The sequence below is a fragment of the Nuphar pumila genome, chromosome 7 (assembly GCF_984573655.1).
Source record: "Nuphar pumila chromosome 7, dmNupPumi1.hap1.1, whole genome shotgun sequence".
NCBI lineage: Eukaryota > Viridiplantae > Streptophyta > Magnoliopsida > Nymphaeales > Nymphaeaceae > Nuphar > Nuphar pumila.
This window is the reverse complement of record NC_143255.1, coordinates 28,231,315-28,249,263: the sequence shown is the minus strand read 5'-3', so window position 1 is coordinate 28,249,263 and position 17,949 is coordinate 28,231,315. Positions and strand designations below refer to the sequence as shown.

The following is a 17,949-nucleotide window of genomic DNA, read 5'->3' as shown; positions in this document are numbered from 1 at the left end:
TAGGTCTATCAAAGTATGAAAATAGAATAGGTTTTCGAAAGAAAACCCCTCTAAAAATCATGTTTTTCTAAAAAATTGGTTTCTTAAAAAATATAATTGTAAAAATTTCAAAATACATAGGTTATCGAATTATTTTTATGCAAATTTCAATTTGAGTTAGTGGATCATGTTAATATAGATGCTATGTAAAAATTTGAATGATTTCTATAGTGGAATTCCTTAGAAATTATATATTTGGTGTTATCGGGTTTCTCAGAAAAAAAAAATCAATAATTCTAATAAAAACCATGATATGTCTAATTAGTTTCATGCCAAATTTAATTGTGAATCATAGTGTATGCGCATGCTGATATTCTATAATTATTGCATGGTTTTTTTATTTTTATTCATAGGAAATTTGCATGATTTACTTATTTTATTATAAAATTTGCCAAAATTATTTTTAAGAAAATACGCCCTATAAGAGACGGGTCTGTTTTCCAACCAAACGGTTGCGAAAATAAGATTTGTCCATTTTACACTATTTTAGTTTAGTGTAGTTTAAATCTTATAATTTTTCTAGTTTAATTCATGCAAAAAAAAATAGAATTTTGGATTTGGGTGACCTGTTTTGGTCCCATTCGAATGCCTATACCTGGTATTACGTATTTTCAACCTAACACCCGATCAGTAAATCGCTTGTATCTCTTTTGTTTGGAGGAGTTTTGATAAGGAGTTTGTTGTGTTGGAAAGCTAATAAAATTGCACACCTATTGTCAAATATTGAGCTCTGCTCATTGACTGAGCACTGTTCAGTGGCAGTTAGAGCAGAAAAGTATAGGCTTGCATAAAATTGTCGTAACTTTCTCATAAGAATGATTTTTTATAAACAGTTTGCGGCATCAGAAAGCTGACAAAGTTTTCTACAAACTGTGAAAAATTTAGCTCTGACTATTAATTGATTTACAGTCTCTGTAACAGTCAGACAAAGTTGAGTTTTATGAGATAGGAATCCGGTTTGAATCCCGAGTAGTTATTTGTTGTGAAAACTATGCGTATGAATGCATGTTATTTTGAATGGATGTTTATCTACTATGAACTGTTATAAGTATGGGTTTGCTATGTAAAATTAAAGTGTCCACTCATAAGACACAAATTGATAAAAATATTAAGGTACAAGCGTACTCGTGGCCTATATATAATGGTTGGACCTAAGTGCCTATTATGTGTAATGAATGTAAACGTCGTATATTATTGAGCATGTTGTAAATCCTTATGTATGATTGGCATGTACATGATATGAATGATATGAATAATGTGAATGAATGGATGCATCTAGTATCTAAAGAAATTTCATTCCCCTGTTACGCATTCATGCACGATTTTGAAAATAATGAAATACCTACTATGTTCTCAAATTAAAGGTTTCGAAAATGCATCCATGGGCCTTGATATGGCCAAATTTATTGATTGAGACTGATAGATGGATGTTGCATGTAAAACATATTACTAAAGGTTAAACATATAACATTAAATGACTGATACTGACTAAGAGAAGATGAGCGGTACTAATCTGACTTCCTGGGTATTGTTTTAAGTACGGAAGGTTGCTCCTCCCCAACCATGAAGATAAGAGAACCCTCCACACTAGACTGTAGTGTGAAGGATACAAAATCTCATGAGTAAATTTTGATCCATCGAAATTGTAGTGTGAGAACTTCTCTCGCTCTTTGCGTCCCTCATCCGTCATTGTCGAATGGTACCCAACCAAGATAAAAGTTACCCCTTGATTGAAAACACCACCTGCGTCGTGGCCCTGGCCTAAGACTTTTGCCTATGTTTGTACCCACAGGGATCTATTAAAAATTGTAACTTAAGTGATTGTGCATTAGATATGTATGACATGCATCATATAAGAAAGAAAATAAAATTAAAGATAAGAATCAATTCATGCATATGAATGGCTTCTTCATTAGTAAGTACATGCATTTTTAACTGTTCATGCATTTTACTTAAGTTGTTGAAATGCATGTTGAATTTTTTTATATTTAATTTGATTAAGTGTATGAAAAGTTAGATGAAATTCTTGCTTTCGTATGTTTACTTGTTCAGTATAGCTCTACCTTACTGAGATATTGTATGTCTGATACTTTGTTTTTAATGTTTTTCAAGAAGTGAGTAAATTTACATGTACTGGCGGGAGGTTGCGATGAGGACCATGCCATACCTTTCCCAAACGTTTGACATTTTGGATTGAAAGCAATTTTGATTGCTCTAGACTGATATTTTTTATTTATTTGATACTTGGATGTTTGTAATAAATTTTGGATAATTATGGACTGTTAAATTCAATTCATGAATGCTTTATTTTCTATTTCATTGTTGTATGGTAATGAATGTATACGAAAAGTAGCATGCCAAGTTTTGGTCCCGATAGATTTTTCATTGTTATTTTGCTAAAATGATTAAAAGTATTTCAAAAAAAAACATTCAACTATTTTTGAGATTTAAAAATTAGAGTGTTACACAAAATATCCATAACGCCCTTAAAAAGTCAGTATTGGCCAAAGGTGCCAATTCTATCATTTTTTCTAAAATAAAACTACAAGAATGCCACCCAAACAAAACAATTAATTTTGGATATGTCCCCCATGCAATTGACTGGCCTGGTCAACTCTAGAGTGGACAACTATGTCATTGGAAGTGAAAATACCCTTAAAACAATCTAGAATTGACCAAAATGTCTCAAAAACTTGTCGAGCACTCTCCCAACTTGATACAACTCCATTTTTTGATGAAACAAAGATCGTTCTTGAAATTTGATATGAATGCAAAGGCAAACTCGAAAATCATAAAATATGCCTAAAAAAATTCTATTATCATGATATTACATGAATTGGGAAAAACACCAAAGAATGTCAAATATTACATAAACAATTCTCATAGGCAAAACTTTCTTTTCTTATGAGAGTTTCCCTTTCTTCTAAATGTGCCCGATGTAAAAAAAGTGATACAAAATGAAAAATTCGTATAATTTTTTGACCATTCCAAATGAGAAAAAAACTTATCTCTGAGAGAGTTTTTCTAAAAAGTATACTTTTTAATAGGAAACATTCCTCCATGGGGAAAGGTAGAAGAATGTTTCCTACCAAGAAAAAAATGATGTGGTCCACTCCCTACCACCCATCTCACCATATCTCACCACCCACCATCTCCCTATCACCACCACCATCACACCCACTCACCCACCACCATCCATCTCACCACTACCATCACCCACCTCTCAACAATCCGCCCTCCCTACAATGATTTTTCACTATCCATCACCATCATCCATTTCACCACTACCACCCACCATCACTCACCTCTTGAAAAATGATGTCGAAGAAGCTCCACCACCACCACCCACGATGATTTTTCACCACCCACCATCACCCTTATCGTAAAAAACGGCATCGAAGAAGCTCTCCACCATCACTCCACTATGATTTTCCACCACCATCATCACTACCATCCATCTCGCCACACCCCCCATCACCCACCTCTGCATCGAAGAAGCTCTACCACCATCCCTCCAAATCTCTCTTATTTTTTAAAGTTTTTTTATTTTATTTTTCTCATGCTACCAAAACAAGTGAAAAATTTTCTATCTTATAAAAAACTATCATATCAAAAACTTTTTATAGGTAATTTTTTCCCCTGTAAGTCGTACCATTTCCCATCACTTTTCTTATATGTTAATCACTTTCAAACGTGCCCTAATTTATCTTTGTCGGGGAAACCCGGCTAACAACATTTGTAACTGAGCTAATGTATCTCATTTTGAAACCAGCGATGCATTACAACAAGGACAGGCCTCTCGACTAAAACCGGGACGTCTCTTTTGAGCGAAGGGTATCATCTTTGCCAAAATTAAGACAACGAGTCAAGGGCGGTCTATTTTTAAGCACCCTTCCCCTCTCCCTCGCCCCTCTAAAGCCTTGAACCGTCGTCTCTGATTCAGGCGGAAGCGCGCTCTGAATCATAATTAGGGTTAGGGTTTCCTGTGCTCGTCGGAACCAGTTTCTCGTCGATCGTCTCCTCATCAGGTTACTCTCTCTCTCTCTCGATCGGTCGCGATCGTTTATTTTGTCTATGGATTTGTCCGATTTATCGCGTGGAGTTTCTTACCTTTTTTCGTTTTTCTGTGGTTTTGGTTGATATTTGGAGAATTCTCTGAGTTTTGAGGATATTTGTAGTGGTTTTGGTCAACTTACGGGGATTTCCCTAAGAAGTTTTGTTTTCTTTTTTCCTCCGATGATTTGGCCTGACTTGCATGCATTTGTTCGAGTTTGGAGGAAGTATGTGGTTCGGTTTTTTGACGCAGGTTTTCCTTGAGAAAGTTGTGATTTTTTTCCCAACGTTTTTGTGTAATTTTGTATAGGATTATCTCATTTTAAAGGAGATTTAATGTCTATAGATAGGGGTGCTGGTTCTGGTTGTTTTGTAGGACGTTCTTTTATAATTTTGATCCATTTATGGTTGCGCTTTCTGTACAATGGTTGATATACGGGAATTTCTCTGTAAACCGATAGTATATCTTTTTTTGCCATTCTGAAGATCTCAGTTAGGGTTTTAGGTTTGGTTTCGAGAACGATCATTTATATGATGAACTGTTTTTATTTCCAGAGTTATGATTTTGCGTTTGAATCTTAGTTTTATTGTGGAAATTCTTGTAGATTAATTTTTATATAAGCAAACTTGTCTCTGGTGTGTAAGCTTCTTTTCATCGTGAAGATTGGAAAGTTTTGTAGTTAATTTTAATTGTTCCATAATGAGAATCGGTTAGGCTTTTGATCGATTATATTACACATCCGCATTTTCAAAGTTGGCATTGATATTGTGATTTCAATGTTAATCTTGTTATGATCGGCACACATAACGTGGAAGTTCTAGTGATTAGTTTTAATTATTTCAAATTTAAAGCTGATTCAGTTTTCAGATCATTGTTGTGATGAATGTCTTTTTTACCTGAAAGAGCTGGTCTCATATCTCTTTGTTGTAATCCAGTGTGTGAAAAGTTCTTGTAATTTACTCAATTGTCCTGTAACTAAAATTGACTAGAGTATTTTTTTCTTTTTCTTTCTTAATATATAGATTGGAGGTGTTTAGAACCATGGAAGTTAACGAAGGTGGCGTGGTTGAGGTATGGAGAAGAGACGGCTGTGCTTCTGGTTCTTGGTGGACTGCAAAGATCATTTCAAGATATGGTAATACATGCTGTGTCAGATATGAGAAACTTGTTAATGGCAATGGAGATCAGGTAGTGGATGCCGTTTACTATGAGGATCTTAGACCATTGCGTAATTGTTTTGGAGGCCAAAAGAATTTGAGGGCAGGCAATATGGTTGAAGCATTTGATCTCCACTGTTGGCGGATTGGGGAAATTGTCAAGGTGCTCTCAAAGGATTGGCTTGTTGTTAGATTCAGTGGTTCGGATAAAAGCATACAAATCCATAAATTGAATATTCGGATTCAACAAGCATGGCATGGCAACAAATGGGTTCATGTTGGAAAGGTACTAGCATTATCTTATTTCCACTTTTTTTTTTCCCTTTTCGTACTTTGAGGGGGGGGGGGGGCTGGCGGGTGCCAGCATTTTGAGTCCAAGTTGTTATTTTTAGGCAGAGAATCTCTCTCTATTGGAGTAGAACATGTTTCATTCACTGTCTAATCTTTTGCCTCAAAACATAGACTAATTCACATATAAATTTTGTTTTATGGCAGCTTTTACTGCCTGATCTTTTCTAAGATAATAGATATCTCTGATTATATTATGGAACTTTTTGTAGTAATCTCTTCTTTTCTGTGAATTAGTTTGCACCCAAGGTAGCTAGTTTCAATGCTTTAGTCAAGATAGTTGCTAGGCTTCATGTTGTCAATCCACAAGGGAGATGGTGACATCTTTACTTTGGAGGGTATTCTAAAAGAAGTTGTTAATCCATAATGGCTAATGGCTGTATTTGAAATTTGAATAATGATAGCTGGCTACATCTTTGGATGACACACTATTATATAATACATATAACTTCGATGTTAGTCAATTCTTTGCAATGAGATGTATTTCACTTTAGTTGTTTGCTTGACTGATTACTGACATTGCTTTTTTATGATATATACAGGATGGTGTTATAAAAAATGATGATGACAGAGCGATACAGACTGTTGGCAGATGTTCTTTAAGATCAGAATTTGGATCAAGGAAATATTGTATGGATGAAGAATGTACTGGAGATAACTTTTCCAGGGATATTATCAGATCCTCCTGGGTGAGTGGAAAAAGAATGCAATATTCTCTTATTGAGCCATGCCCTGGTGAGGCAAATGGTGGAGTCTTGCATACACGGAAAAAGAGAAGAACTGAAAAGGTGGGAGCATGCGAAGGGCCTGTCCCAAGTATGTTGCCTCCATTGCTTAACAAGGTAGATGCAGTTTCTTTTTTAGAAACATCGGTGGTTCAGAAATGCTTGCATACTCCCACTAACTGCAAAACATTTGGATCTTACATAACGGAAGTAGCAAGGGAAGAATTAAATGGTTATACACCTTGTTGTTTTACCAGACCTGTAAATGTTACTGAAGAGAGTAGTGGTTCCTCTGTTGCTAGCTGTAGCACTAACCACTCATTGTCCTATACTTATAACAACTCCAGAGCCCTCACTAGGAAACCCTTTGAGAGAAATAATGATGATGATGCTCAGTCAACCTCTGAATCCCAAGAAGAACAAGCAGTAAATGTACATGCATTAGAGATGCATGCATATCATTCTACTTTGCGGGCATTTTATGCTTCTGGTCCCTTAAATTGGGATCAGGAAGCATTTTTGACAGATCTTCGCCTCTCTCTTAATATTTCAAATGATGAACATTTAATTCATCTCAAGCACATTTTAACTGATCATGAACTATGATTGTCCATGTCCTTGTGTGCAACATTGATCAGAAGTCAAATGGGAATTTTTCTGCTTTTTTGAATTCCTTTCCCTGCAATGGTAGAAATTTTTCATTGCAGTGATGATGTAAAAAAGGGTGATACTTGTATTAATGAATAAAACTTTTCAGGAGTGCCATTTTCAAAATATGAGCTCTCTGTTGATTATTGCACTGTTTGATTTTGTGCTGTATGAATGTGTTTTGATAAGTCAAATATCAGGTATGAGAATAATTCACTCAACAAATGTAACTAATATTGCTCTATTTTGTGGTTTTTTCTTTCCTACCTTATGTCTTTAAGGCTTTTATTCATTGTAAATGTGTCATTCTTCTTACTGTTGTACGGAGGTTAAAGGATTTCACCTGTTTCATCTATTTATTGAGCCCATCTTATTTCTTTTCCAATCAGCGAGTTCACTGCTTCATTAGAGGGTGTCGCTTAGTGTTGACATTGGAACTATTGCGAAAGGTCAATATGTTGACCCAGTCAGCTTGAACATGGAGTTTTCTGCTGACATCAGGATAAAAATCATAAAATTGATGGAAATTCACATATATAATCTAGGCATACTCCCATTTTAAGATGGCAAAAACACGGTCATGGATGATTTTGGCCTCTGCCCGGATTTCTTCCTGGGAATATTAAATGACTTTCTAAGAAAAAAAAAAGATTGGTAAAAATATGCTTGCTTTTATAGCAATGATCTTAACATGTACATTTTGGACCTTTGATACAGTTGATATTGATCCAAAGATACACTACACAAACTATCTCTAAGGTCTCTGCAAATATAATAGCATTAGCAAATATATTTTCACCACCAGTTCTAAATGTTCAGCTTGGCGTGCATTCTGTTTGATGGTTGGATGCGATCTTTGTTGTTTTCTTGAGAAGACACTATCTAAGCAGATGCAGATACACAGGCACATATGTGCATATGTATAGGTAAAACATCTGCAAGATGCTCGTACCACATGCACAAAGACAACACTCCATGTCAATGTGGACACTTGAAAACTATGCATATGTGAAGACTTGTGGGAGGGGGTTCATTCATATGTGCATCATATGTGAAAGATTAAAATTAAAAGCTATTAATTTTATGTGAGCATTGAAATTATTTGTAACATTGTTGAGGGCTCTAGGTGGAATATTGAGACGTGAAAACACTTGGATTTCAGGTTGAGAACAATGATATATCTGATTCATACTTTATGTGAGGATCTTTGCTGTGTTTATTTAGGTGGATTGCTATGCATTTGTGATGCAGGGCAGGACTCGATTGGGTCCATCGTGCCACCCGATCCGCCACAAAGGGCAGATGAACGACCCCGCGTGTATGACTCACTTGCAGGGACGGAGCCACGACGCAGGGAGGTACCCCTGCGCACCTACGCCAGGCGTGGTGGAGTTCGCACACCCCAGAACCAGCAGCAGATAGAAGCTGACCCGGATCGTGGGTCGGATCCAAGTCTGGACCTGCGACCCGGGTCCAGTAAATAGCCTTTAAAAGGCCCTTCCTAGGGTTGCGTGGGGCAGATTATTGGAAAGTTTCAGCCGTCATTCTCTTCCTGCATTTTCTTATTCTTTATTACCTGCATCCTGTCTTTCTTTTAAGTTCTTTATTGTTATTTGCTTTCCCCCATTGTTTATTGAAACTATTTGAGATTAATAAAGAGGTTCAGCCACACCGATTCAAGGTGGGCCTTTGTTTTCACTCCTCCTCTGACGTGGGCTGCATCAAAGTGGTATCAGAGCCGCACCCTTCTTCATCAGCGAGATGACTCTTGAAGCAGGGACCGATCCGGTGCGAGGCAAGGAACATGAAGAGGCTGGCAGTGAAGACCCCTTACTGCGTGTCATGGACGTGTTGATGAAAATCCAAGAGAACATGCTGCGAATGAGTAGGGACATCACCGGCCTGTCAAAGAGGATGGATGGGTTTGAAGATCACGTAACAACACTCGAATCACCCCAAGAGCCGTGCGCAATACTGGGCGCAGACCTCGTCGAGGGCGCAACCGCAAGTTTGATTCCCAGCGCTACCGCACCCCTGCAGTAGACGCAACTCCAGCAGGGTCGCGTCACTGCGTTCCTGCCGGCGACAGCCATCGCCCCTGATCTGAACAACTTGCAGCAACACTAGGGAGCCCCGATGAGCAGTAACTCCTTGGTAACGACCCCTCACCCCAAACAGCGTCCCCCTGCGTTGGGATCGCAGGTGGGACCGAGCCTGCAGGGTCCCAGCAGTGCACTGGGGCCACCTGCAGGTCCAGGCTCGTGGTCACGCGCACATGTGGCTATGCCGCAGGCCGACCCGAGCCTGCACGGCCCCAGCCTTGCGCTGGGCCCACCTGCAGGCCCTGACTCATGGCAGGGCACTGCACAAGAGGTGCTGCAGATGGAGCTAGGTCGGCAGGGCCCCAGCGTCACGCTGGGCCCTGTTGTAGGCCCGGGTTCGTCTGTCCGAACCAGGAGAGAACCATTTATCCCTCCCGATCCCGCGCGGGGAGGCTCCGAGACTGTACCTCTACGAGCGGGAGCGGGCCAAACCCATTGGGGTGGACCTGACCCAAGAGGGTCCAACCCGGTGTTCGTTACGGCAGGGCACATGCCCGTTTCGTTGGGACCAACCCTTGGGTCTCAGGGAGCGGGTTTGGGTCTAGACACCCCTTACCCAACCTACCTAGTTGGTTCAGGTTCACGGGCAGCCCCGAACCAGAACCAACTCAGTAATTTTGACCCTCAAATTAGATCCCATGCCGACCCTAACCCATATCGGACCCGAGCGGAGCTCCAGTTTGGTTTTGAGGTGGGTCAAAACCAGACCCATAGTCTTATGGATCGGGGATCGAGTTCAAACCAAGCCTATTATCCCCACAACTCGAACCTCGATCCAACCCATCCATATCTAGGTCCGACGAATAGCGTAGGAATGGGCCCGATCCATATCCCATCGGGCGAGTCAACCCATCAACCTACCCACCAGACCTTATACCCAAACCCACCTGTCTACCCAACCTTGACCCAGAACCCACTGCAGCATCCGACCCAACACTACACTCATAACCCACTCCCATATTATACCAACTCTACCCGCCAGGAACCTGAACCCCACCCGAATCCTCCACCCTACCTTGGACTTCCCGTCATTCCAGTACCACAATACCGGCCGCAGATGGTGCCCGCCCACGGGCAGACCAGACCGAGGCAATGTCAGCAGGAACAGGCGCGCCCCGACCGTCGACCCCCTACCGGTAGAGTTCGACAGCACCAGCATCCCGGCGAACAATACCGCACCATGGACAATGAAGCAGAATGGGACGACGACAATTTTTGGAACGAGCATCCTGCAGGAATGGTGGAGCCGCGACCACAGAGAGCACCAGACCACTCTTCCACTTATGGGGTGAAACTGGATCTTCCGGAGTTTGCAGGGCGATTCGACGCAAAACAGTTCTTCGACTGGTCTTATGCCATGCAATTCTTCTTCGACTACCACACTGTCGCTGAACATCGTCGTGTCTCTCTAGCGTCTACTCGATTGAGAGGCCTAGCACAGACATGGTGGGTGGAGCTACAACGATCGAGGGAGCGGTAGGGATTAGAGCGCGTACAGTCGTGGGAGGAAATGCAACGATTGATGCAGTCAAAATTCGTGCCTTCAGATCACGCCGAGCGAGCGTACAAGGAATACCTGACCCTGCGACAAGGTGCCCGAACTGTAGCAGAGTACACCGCGGAGTTCCATCGTCTTTCCCTGCATGTGCAGATCGAGGAAACAACTCGTCAGCAGGTCACGAGGTACATTTCGGGTCTCCGTCCTGCTATCTCTAATGATTTTAGTTGTGTCACAGTTAAGACATTAGATCAAGCCAGTAGTTACGCCATGAACATCGAGGACAAGCTGAAGCGGAGGCAAGAATATAGGACGACCTGTAGTGAACCCACCAGTCGACCTAAGTCGGGTTTCCCAACCAGGGGAACAAGCTCCCCTAGTGATTCAAAGCCTAGAGCAAACCTGACCAGTCAGACCCAACTTTCCACACCCGGTCCAAAGTCAAACCTAGTGATTCAACCCTTTGTTATTTTAGGTGTCAAGAGTTAGGGCATGTCGCGTTCAAGTGTCCCACCGTGAGCAGGAACACCCATCTTGTTGAAGGAATTGTAGAGTCTGCATCCGCAAGTGAGAGTGATAGTGATGACAAGTCATTAGTTGAAGATGAGGATGAGAAGGGAGTTATAGAGTTCGACGGCAACGTCGAAAGTTTGTTGTCCATCCGTCATGTGTTGACCACACTCCGAGAATCGGCCCCATCGAAATGGCTAAGGAATAACATTTTTAGGACCCGGTGCAACTGTGAGGGGCACGCTTGTGATGTCATCATTGACATCGGAGCATGTGAGAACATGGTGTCTGAGAGTGTGGTGTCTACCTTGAAACTCAACACCGAAAAGTTGTCCCAACCCTATAAGATGGCCTGGTTCAAGAAAGGAAACGAGGTTCCCATCACTCAGCGATGCCTAGTCCGGTTTTCCATGGGGGAACACTACCACGATGAGGTGTGGTGTGATGTAGCCCCTATGCACGTGTGTCACATTCTTTTGGGACGTCCCTGGCAGTTTGATCGCCAGACAACTCACGATGGCTTCAAGAACACACTCTTTTATCTTTAATGGCCATAAGATAGTCCTTCTACCTATCAAGGAGACCGACTTTCCCACCGTGGACAAACCTGAGCGAGTCCCCCGACTCGCAGGCCTCTCGTACCGGCTTTTCCTAAACCATTGTCAGGAAGATGGCTATTGTTATGCCCTAGTGGCAAAGCCAGTGATGAATTCGTCAGTGTCCATTCCCGCGGACGTTGCCCCTCTTCTAGAGGAGTTCCACGACATTATGCCGGATGAACTACCTGATGGATTACCTTCGGCAAGGGTAGTTCAGCATGCCATTGACTTTGTGCCAGGGTCGAGTCTACCCAACCTTCCCGCATATCTCATGAACCCCTCTAAGCACACTGAGTTATTAAGACAGGTTCAGGAATTACTGCAAAAGGGTTTCATTCGCGAGAGTGTTAGCCCTTGTGTCGTACCCGCCTTACTCCTAAGAAAGATGGGTCCATGCGCATGTGTGTCGATAGTCGTGCGATCAATCACATCACAGTCAAATACCGTTTTCCCATTCCTCGTTTGGATGATATGTTTGATATGTTATCTGGTGCCTCCATTTTCTCTAAAATAGATCTAAAAAGCCGGTATCACCAGATTCGTATACGCGAAGGGGACGAGTGAAAAACGACATTCAAGACGCGTGATGGATTGTACGAGTGGTTAGTCATGCCGTTTGGGTTATCTAATGCCCCAAGTACCTTTATGAACATGATGACCCAAGTCTTGCGTCCGTGTATTGGGAAGTTTGTTGTTGTCTACTTTGACGACATTTTGATCTATAGTTCATCATTGTCCGATCATTTGAGTCACCTGCGTCAAGTCTTAGGTATTTTGAGGAAGGAAAAATTGTATGCAAATGCCAAAAAGTGTGAGTTTATGACGTCCAGTGTCGTGTTCTTAGGTTTTATTGTGTCATCTGATGGCGTCAAGGCCGACCCCTCAAAAGTCCGCGCGATTGTCGATTGGCCTACCCCAAAGACTATAGGAGAGATCTGTAGCTTCCACAGGTTAGCCACTTTTTATCGACGTTTCAGGAGGAATTTTAGTACCCTTATGGCCCCCATCACGGAGTGCCTAAAAGGTACTAGTTTTCATTGGACGCCCGCGGCTGGCAAAGCCTTTACGATCATCAAAGAAAAAATGACCAGTGCTCCTGTCTTAGCTCTCCCTGATTTTAGTGCAGTCTTTGAGGTTGAGTGTGATGCCTCTAAAGTGGGGATTGGCGTTGTCTTGAGTCAGAATCGTAGACCCGTTGCCTTCTTTAGTGAGAAACTGACTCAGGCCAGGTGCCAATACTCCACTTACGATGTTGAGTTCTATGTCGTGGTACAAGCCCTTCGTTATTGGAGACATTATCTCATTTATAAGGAATTTGTCTTGTACACGGACCATGAGGCTTTGAAGTATCTGAATAGTCAAAAGAAGTTGAGTGCTCGTCATGCCAAGTGGGTTAGCTTCTTGCAAGAGTACACCTTTTCGCTTCGCCATCAATCTGGTACCCTGAACAAGGTGGCTGACGCTCTTAGTAGGAAGAACAACCTTCTGATGACTATGTCAGTGCAGGTCATTGGCTTCGAACAATGCAATGAATTATACCCCACGGACCCTGATTTTCACAAAGTCTGGGAAGGGTGCATCTCTTCAGATCGCACCCTCGACCCTCGTTTTTGTATTCATAATGGTTACCTCTTCCATGGTAACAAATTATGTGTGCCCGATTTCTCCCTTAGACTTCAGTTGATTTCTGAATTACATGAAGGAGTGTTAGCAGGGCATTTCGGGCATGATAAGGCGTTCGCTCTCTTAGATGAACGATACTTTTGGCCCAAAATGCGCAAAGATGTTGTCAAGTTCATCCAAGGCTGTCATGTGTGTCAAGTGTCCAAGGGTCATCGTCAGAATAGTGGTTTGTATACTCCGTTACCCATTCCTGAATGGCCGTGGGAGCACGTATCCATGGATTTTATCATGGGCCTTCCCCGCACACCACGTCGTTTTGATTCAATTTTAGTAGTTGTTGACCGGTTCTCCAAAATGGCTATCTTTGTCCCGTGTAAGCGAACCACCGATGCCTCTTTAGTCGCCTCATATTATTTCAAGGACGTTGCTCGTTTCCATGGTCTACCTCACACAATCACTTCTGATCGTGACACGCGTTTTATGAGTCACTTTTGGAAATCGTTATGGGCCCTGTTGAAGACTAAGCTTCAGTTCAGTAGTGCGTATCACCCCCAGACTGATGGCCAAACCGAAGTTGTGAACCGCACCTTAGGAAATTTATTACGGAGCCTAGTGGGAGAAAATGTCAAAACTTGGGATCTCGTATTGCCCCAAGCCGAGTTCGCATATAACAACTCCATTAACTGTTCTACTGGTAAATCTCCGTTCCAAGTAGTGTATGGTCGGTCACCCACCCATGTCGTTGACCTAGCCCCTGTGTCAGATCTCTCAGCTCCAGCTCCGGATGCCTTTGATGCCGTCGAATATATGCGTGACATTCACAGACAAGTCCGGGCCAAACTTGTTGAAAGCTACGAGACCTACAAAGCTTTCGTAGATCAGGGTCGTCGTGATGTCCATTTCCAGGTCGGTCAACTCGTCTGGGTGTATCTGCGTCCAGAGCGTTTTCCTGTAGGCACCTATAGCAAATTAAGTCCTAAGAAGTATGGCCCTTTTAGGATCCTTCAGCGATTGGGTTCGAATGCCTACCTCCTTGAGCTGCCCGATGATTGACATATTTCCCCTATTTTCAACGTGGCTGATCTATATGCTTACTATGGCAACAACAAGTCGACAAAGCCGACTTCTTCCCAACCAGGGGAGAATGATGCAGGGCAGGACTCGATTGGGTCCATCGTGCCACCCGATCCGCCACAAAGGGCAGATGAACGACCCCGCGTGTATGACTCACTTGCAGGGACGGAGCCACGACGCAGGGAGGTACCCTTGCGCACCTACGCCAGGCGTGGTGGAGTTCGCACGCCCCAGAACCAGCAGCAGATAGAAGCTGACTCGAATCGTGGGTCGGATCCAAGTCTGGACCCGCGACCCGGGTCCAGTAAATAGCCTTTAAAAGGCCCTTCCTAGGGTTGCGTGGGGCAGATTATTGGAAAGTTTCAGCCGTCATTCTCTTCCTGCATTTTCTTATTCTTTATTACCTTGCATCTTGTCTTTCTTTTAAGTTCTTTACTGTTATTTGCTTTCCCCCATTGTTTATTGAAACTATTTGAGATTAATAAAGAGGTTCAGCCACACCGATTCAAGGTGGGCCTTTGTTTTCACTCCTCCTCCGACGTGGGCTGCATCAATTTGCCTATAGGAGTGGTGTTTAATTGGTACAATAGGAGGCTGCATATTCTCTGGAATTTCATTGATGATGTTGACCATTGGCATCAACCTCAGCCTTTCTTAGTTCCTGATGCTATTTCAAGGTGGTGGGTTGTGGGCTAGATGGATGCTTGTTTGGGTTGCAGGTTGGCACTTTTGAGTTTCATTTTGTAGTGAGTCATGGAAGCTTATGGTTCTATTTTCAGAGTATGAAAATCTGGAGCCTTTAGCCTATCTTTCTAGAACTCTACTAACTAACTTAGAAAAGCTCATGTTAGAGGGCATAAGAAGGAACTGAAATACCTTCAGACAGAAGAGGATAAGGATCCACAAAGGCAGCTTCCAAAGCTCAAATGCTTCCACCACATGCTTTTATTTCAAATAAAAGGCCTTTATACATGATATAGGTGATTGAATTTCAGACATTTTCCTTTTTCCTTCTGTAGATGCCAAAACTAGGACCAGCGAGCACTCATTTGGATCATGTCCATGAAACATGTAGAGTCTAAGAGACTTCTTGATGAACAAGAGATTGACAGGCTTATTCTCACTGGATCTGGACAAGAATCTTGTCTTGGCTTCCCCACCATATTTTATCATGAATTTTAGAGTTTCTTTTTAGGATGTTTACTGGATACGATGTTAAAATTACATTTGAGCAAGGTCTTTAAACTAACAGCAGATCATTATTGGGTCGCACTGTTGGATGGTGTTAACTGCGAGGACGTCAACTTGTAGTCTGATATATACCCCACATATATGGGGTATATATTTAATAAAGTTGCTTGTAGGTACAATCTAGTTGGAATCTCATGATGCAAGTTTGCATCATTTTGACTCAATCTAACCTCATAGATGTGTTCAGCATGCTCAATTTAGTGTGAATTGACCCTTGGATCATGTTCTTTCCATGAAAAAAAAAGTTTTTTTGAGTTGGAAAAAATCAATGCATTTACAATCGTTGATTTTTACATTGTGGAAAAACCTGTACACAAGTCGGACTCTGGCGATTCAAAGGCTGGTTCCAACTAAAAACAGCATGTGAATCACATCCATGGGGTCACTTGGACCCAAAAGTCAAAAAACAAAAAAGAATTTAAGTTGTTAAGTCGTTTATACTTATAAACAATTTAGCAACTTTTAGCTCATCCATATATATATATATATATATATATATATAGAGAGAGAGAGAGAGAGAGAGAGAGAGATCATCCCTATAAACAGTGTGTGGATGATTGTGGGCTGTGGATCTTGGCAGATTGGATGGTCCACGGCTGTCCTACCTCTTCCTCTCCAAACCCCCCCTATAAACAGTGTGTGGATGATTGTGGGCTGTGGATCTTGGCAGATTGGATGGTCCACGGCTGTCCTACCTCTTCCTCTCCAAACCCCCACAACTAATCCAAATTCCCTCCACCTTCCCCTGTCCCCCTTTCCCCTCTCTCCCACTTGCCCTCCACTACTGGCCCCCTTTCTCTAGACAGCTGGATGGTCCTCTCTCTGTCTCTCAGGCAATTACTCCACAAGTGATACAATTCTTTGGCGGTGTTTTCTTTGTCCAACAGCGCTAATCCCTTTGTGATGGTTCTCAATCAAATAGGTGTATCTAAAAATTATGATAGTGTTCCTTTTTTAACCTTGTTGGCACTTTTCCACTTTTTTTTTTTATTTGTGAAAAAAGTAGCCAAAGACATTTTTCTTCATTTTCTAGCATTTTTTTTCTTTTCATGCACCATTGAGATTTCTCAAAAAACTGATAATTGCTAGAATCTCCACAGAAATTGCCTTGCAAGTAATTGTTGACACTGATGACAGTGACTGATTTCTAGTTTTATTTCTTCTTTGAAGGGAAGTATATTCAAAACCAGTCTTGCCGACACTTATATTGAACCCAGGTCTGTTTGTGCTATGTTTTCTTCTCTTTTACGTGTTTTTATTAATTCTTCATTCACATACCTTGCCATATTTACCATGCTTCTTTATTGTGTGCTGAGGGATCTTGCCCTTGATGGGGGATGCACATACCTCTGCCATGCCACTGGATCTTGCCCTTGTTGGGGTTCCCTTGTCAACTCTAACCTCCATATTCTCAAGTAACCACCATAACTACATCACTTCTACAGTAACCTGGGTCATAGCCCCATAGTAGAGAGTTGTGAGAACAACTCTTTGTTGCTTTTTTATTTTTTATGATATCAACGAGTTTCCAAGAAAAACACAGAATCCTGTAGTGGAATTATGGTCTTGAGAGATTCCTCCAAAGTCTGCATCACAATAGGCTTTCAACTCAAGCTTTGCTGATGAAGAGAAAAATAATGCATGTTTCATTGTACACCTAATATATCTGATGATTTGCAATACTGCTGCGAAATGAGTGGACCAAGAGCACTCATAAACTGACTCACCACATGAACTGCAAAGGTGATATCAGGTCTGGATATAGTCAAGTAGATCGAATTCCCAACTAGTTGCCGATGTATAGGAGGATCTTCTAGAAGCTCACCCTTTGAATGCTTCAATTTACAATTACCTTCCATTGGAGTATCTACGTACTTTTTATCTTCACCCAATCTAGCTTTACTGATCAAATCAACTGCATACTCATGATGAATCAATATATATCCTCTTTCAAAATAGGCTCTCTCTAACACCAAAAACTATCTCAATCTACTCAAATCTTTCATTTCAAAGCATTTTGCAAGCTTGACCTTAACCTTCCTAATCAACTCATCATCATCTCTTGCAATGATTATATCATCTACACAATAAAAGCAAGCATTGCCCCTTGCTAGATGAATTCACGAACAATGCAAGGTCATAATAACTTTGTCTTAAGCCCATGTCTTTAACTGCATAGATAAACTTATTGAACCATGCATAAGGAGCTTGCTTTAGGCCATATAGTGTTCGTTTCAGCCTCAAACTCTGCCTTCACTATCTGTAATACCCTGTTGCAGTTCCATGTATACCTTCTCTTCAAAGTCCCATTCAAAAAGGCA

General features: G+C 41.7%; 1 protein-coding gene across 3 annotated transcripts in view; it reads left to right on the top strand.

The window, feature by feature from the left end:
* The first annotated feature begins 5,121 nt into the window (after window positions 1-5,121).
* LOC149831660 (protein SWOLLEN 1-like) overlaps window positions 5,122-17,949 on the top strand; it is a 56,831-nt gene continuing 44,003 nt past the window's right edge. For all 3 annotated transcript variants that reach the window (XM_090014053.1, XM_090014052.1, XM_090014051.1), the window contains exons 1-2: window positions 5,122-5,536; window positions 6,141-6,440. In XM_090014053.1, coding sequence (XP_089870179.1) covers window positions 5,135-5,536; window positions 6,141-6,440 — 702 coding nt within the window. In that variant the 5' untranslated portion in view covers window positions 5,122-5,134. The remainder of the gene's footprint in view (window positions 5,537-6,140; window positions 6,441-17,949) is intronic.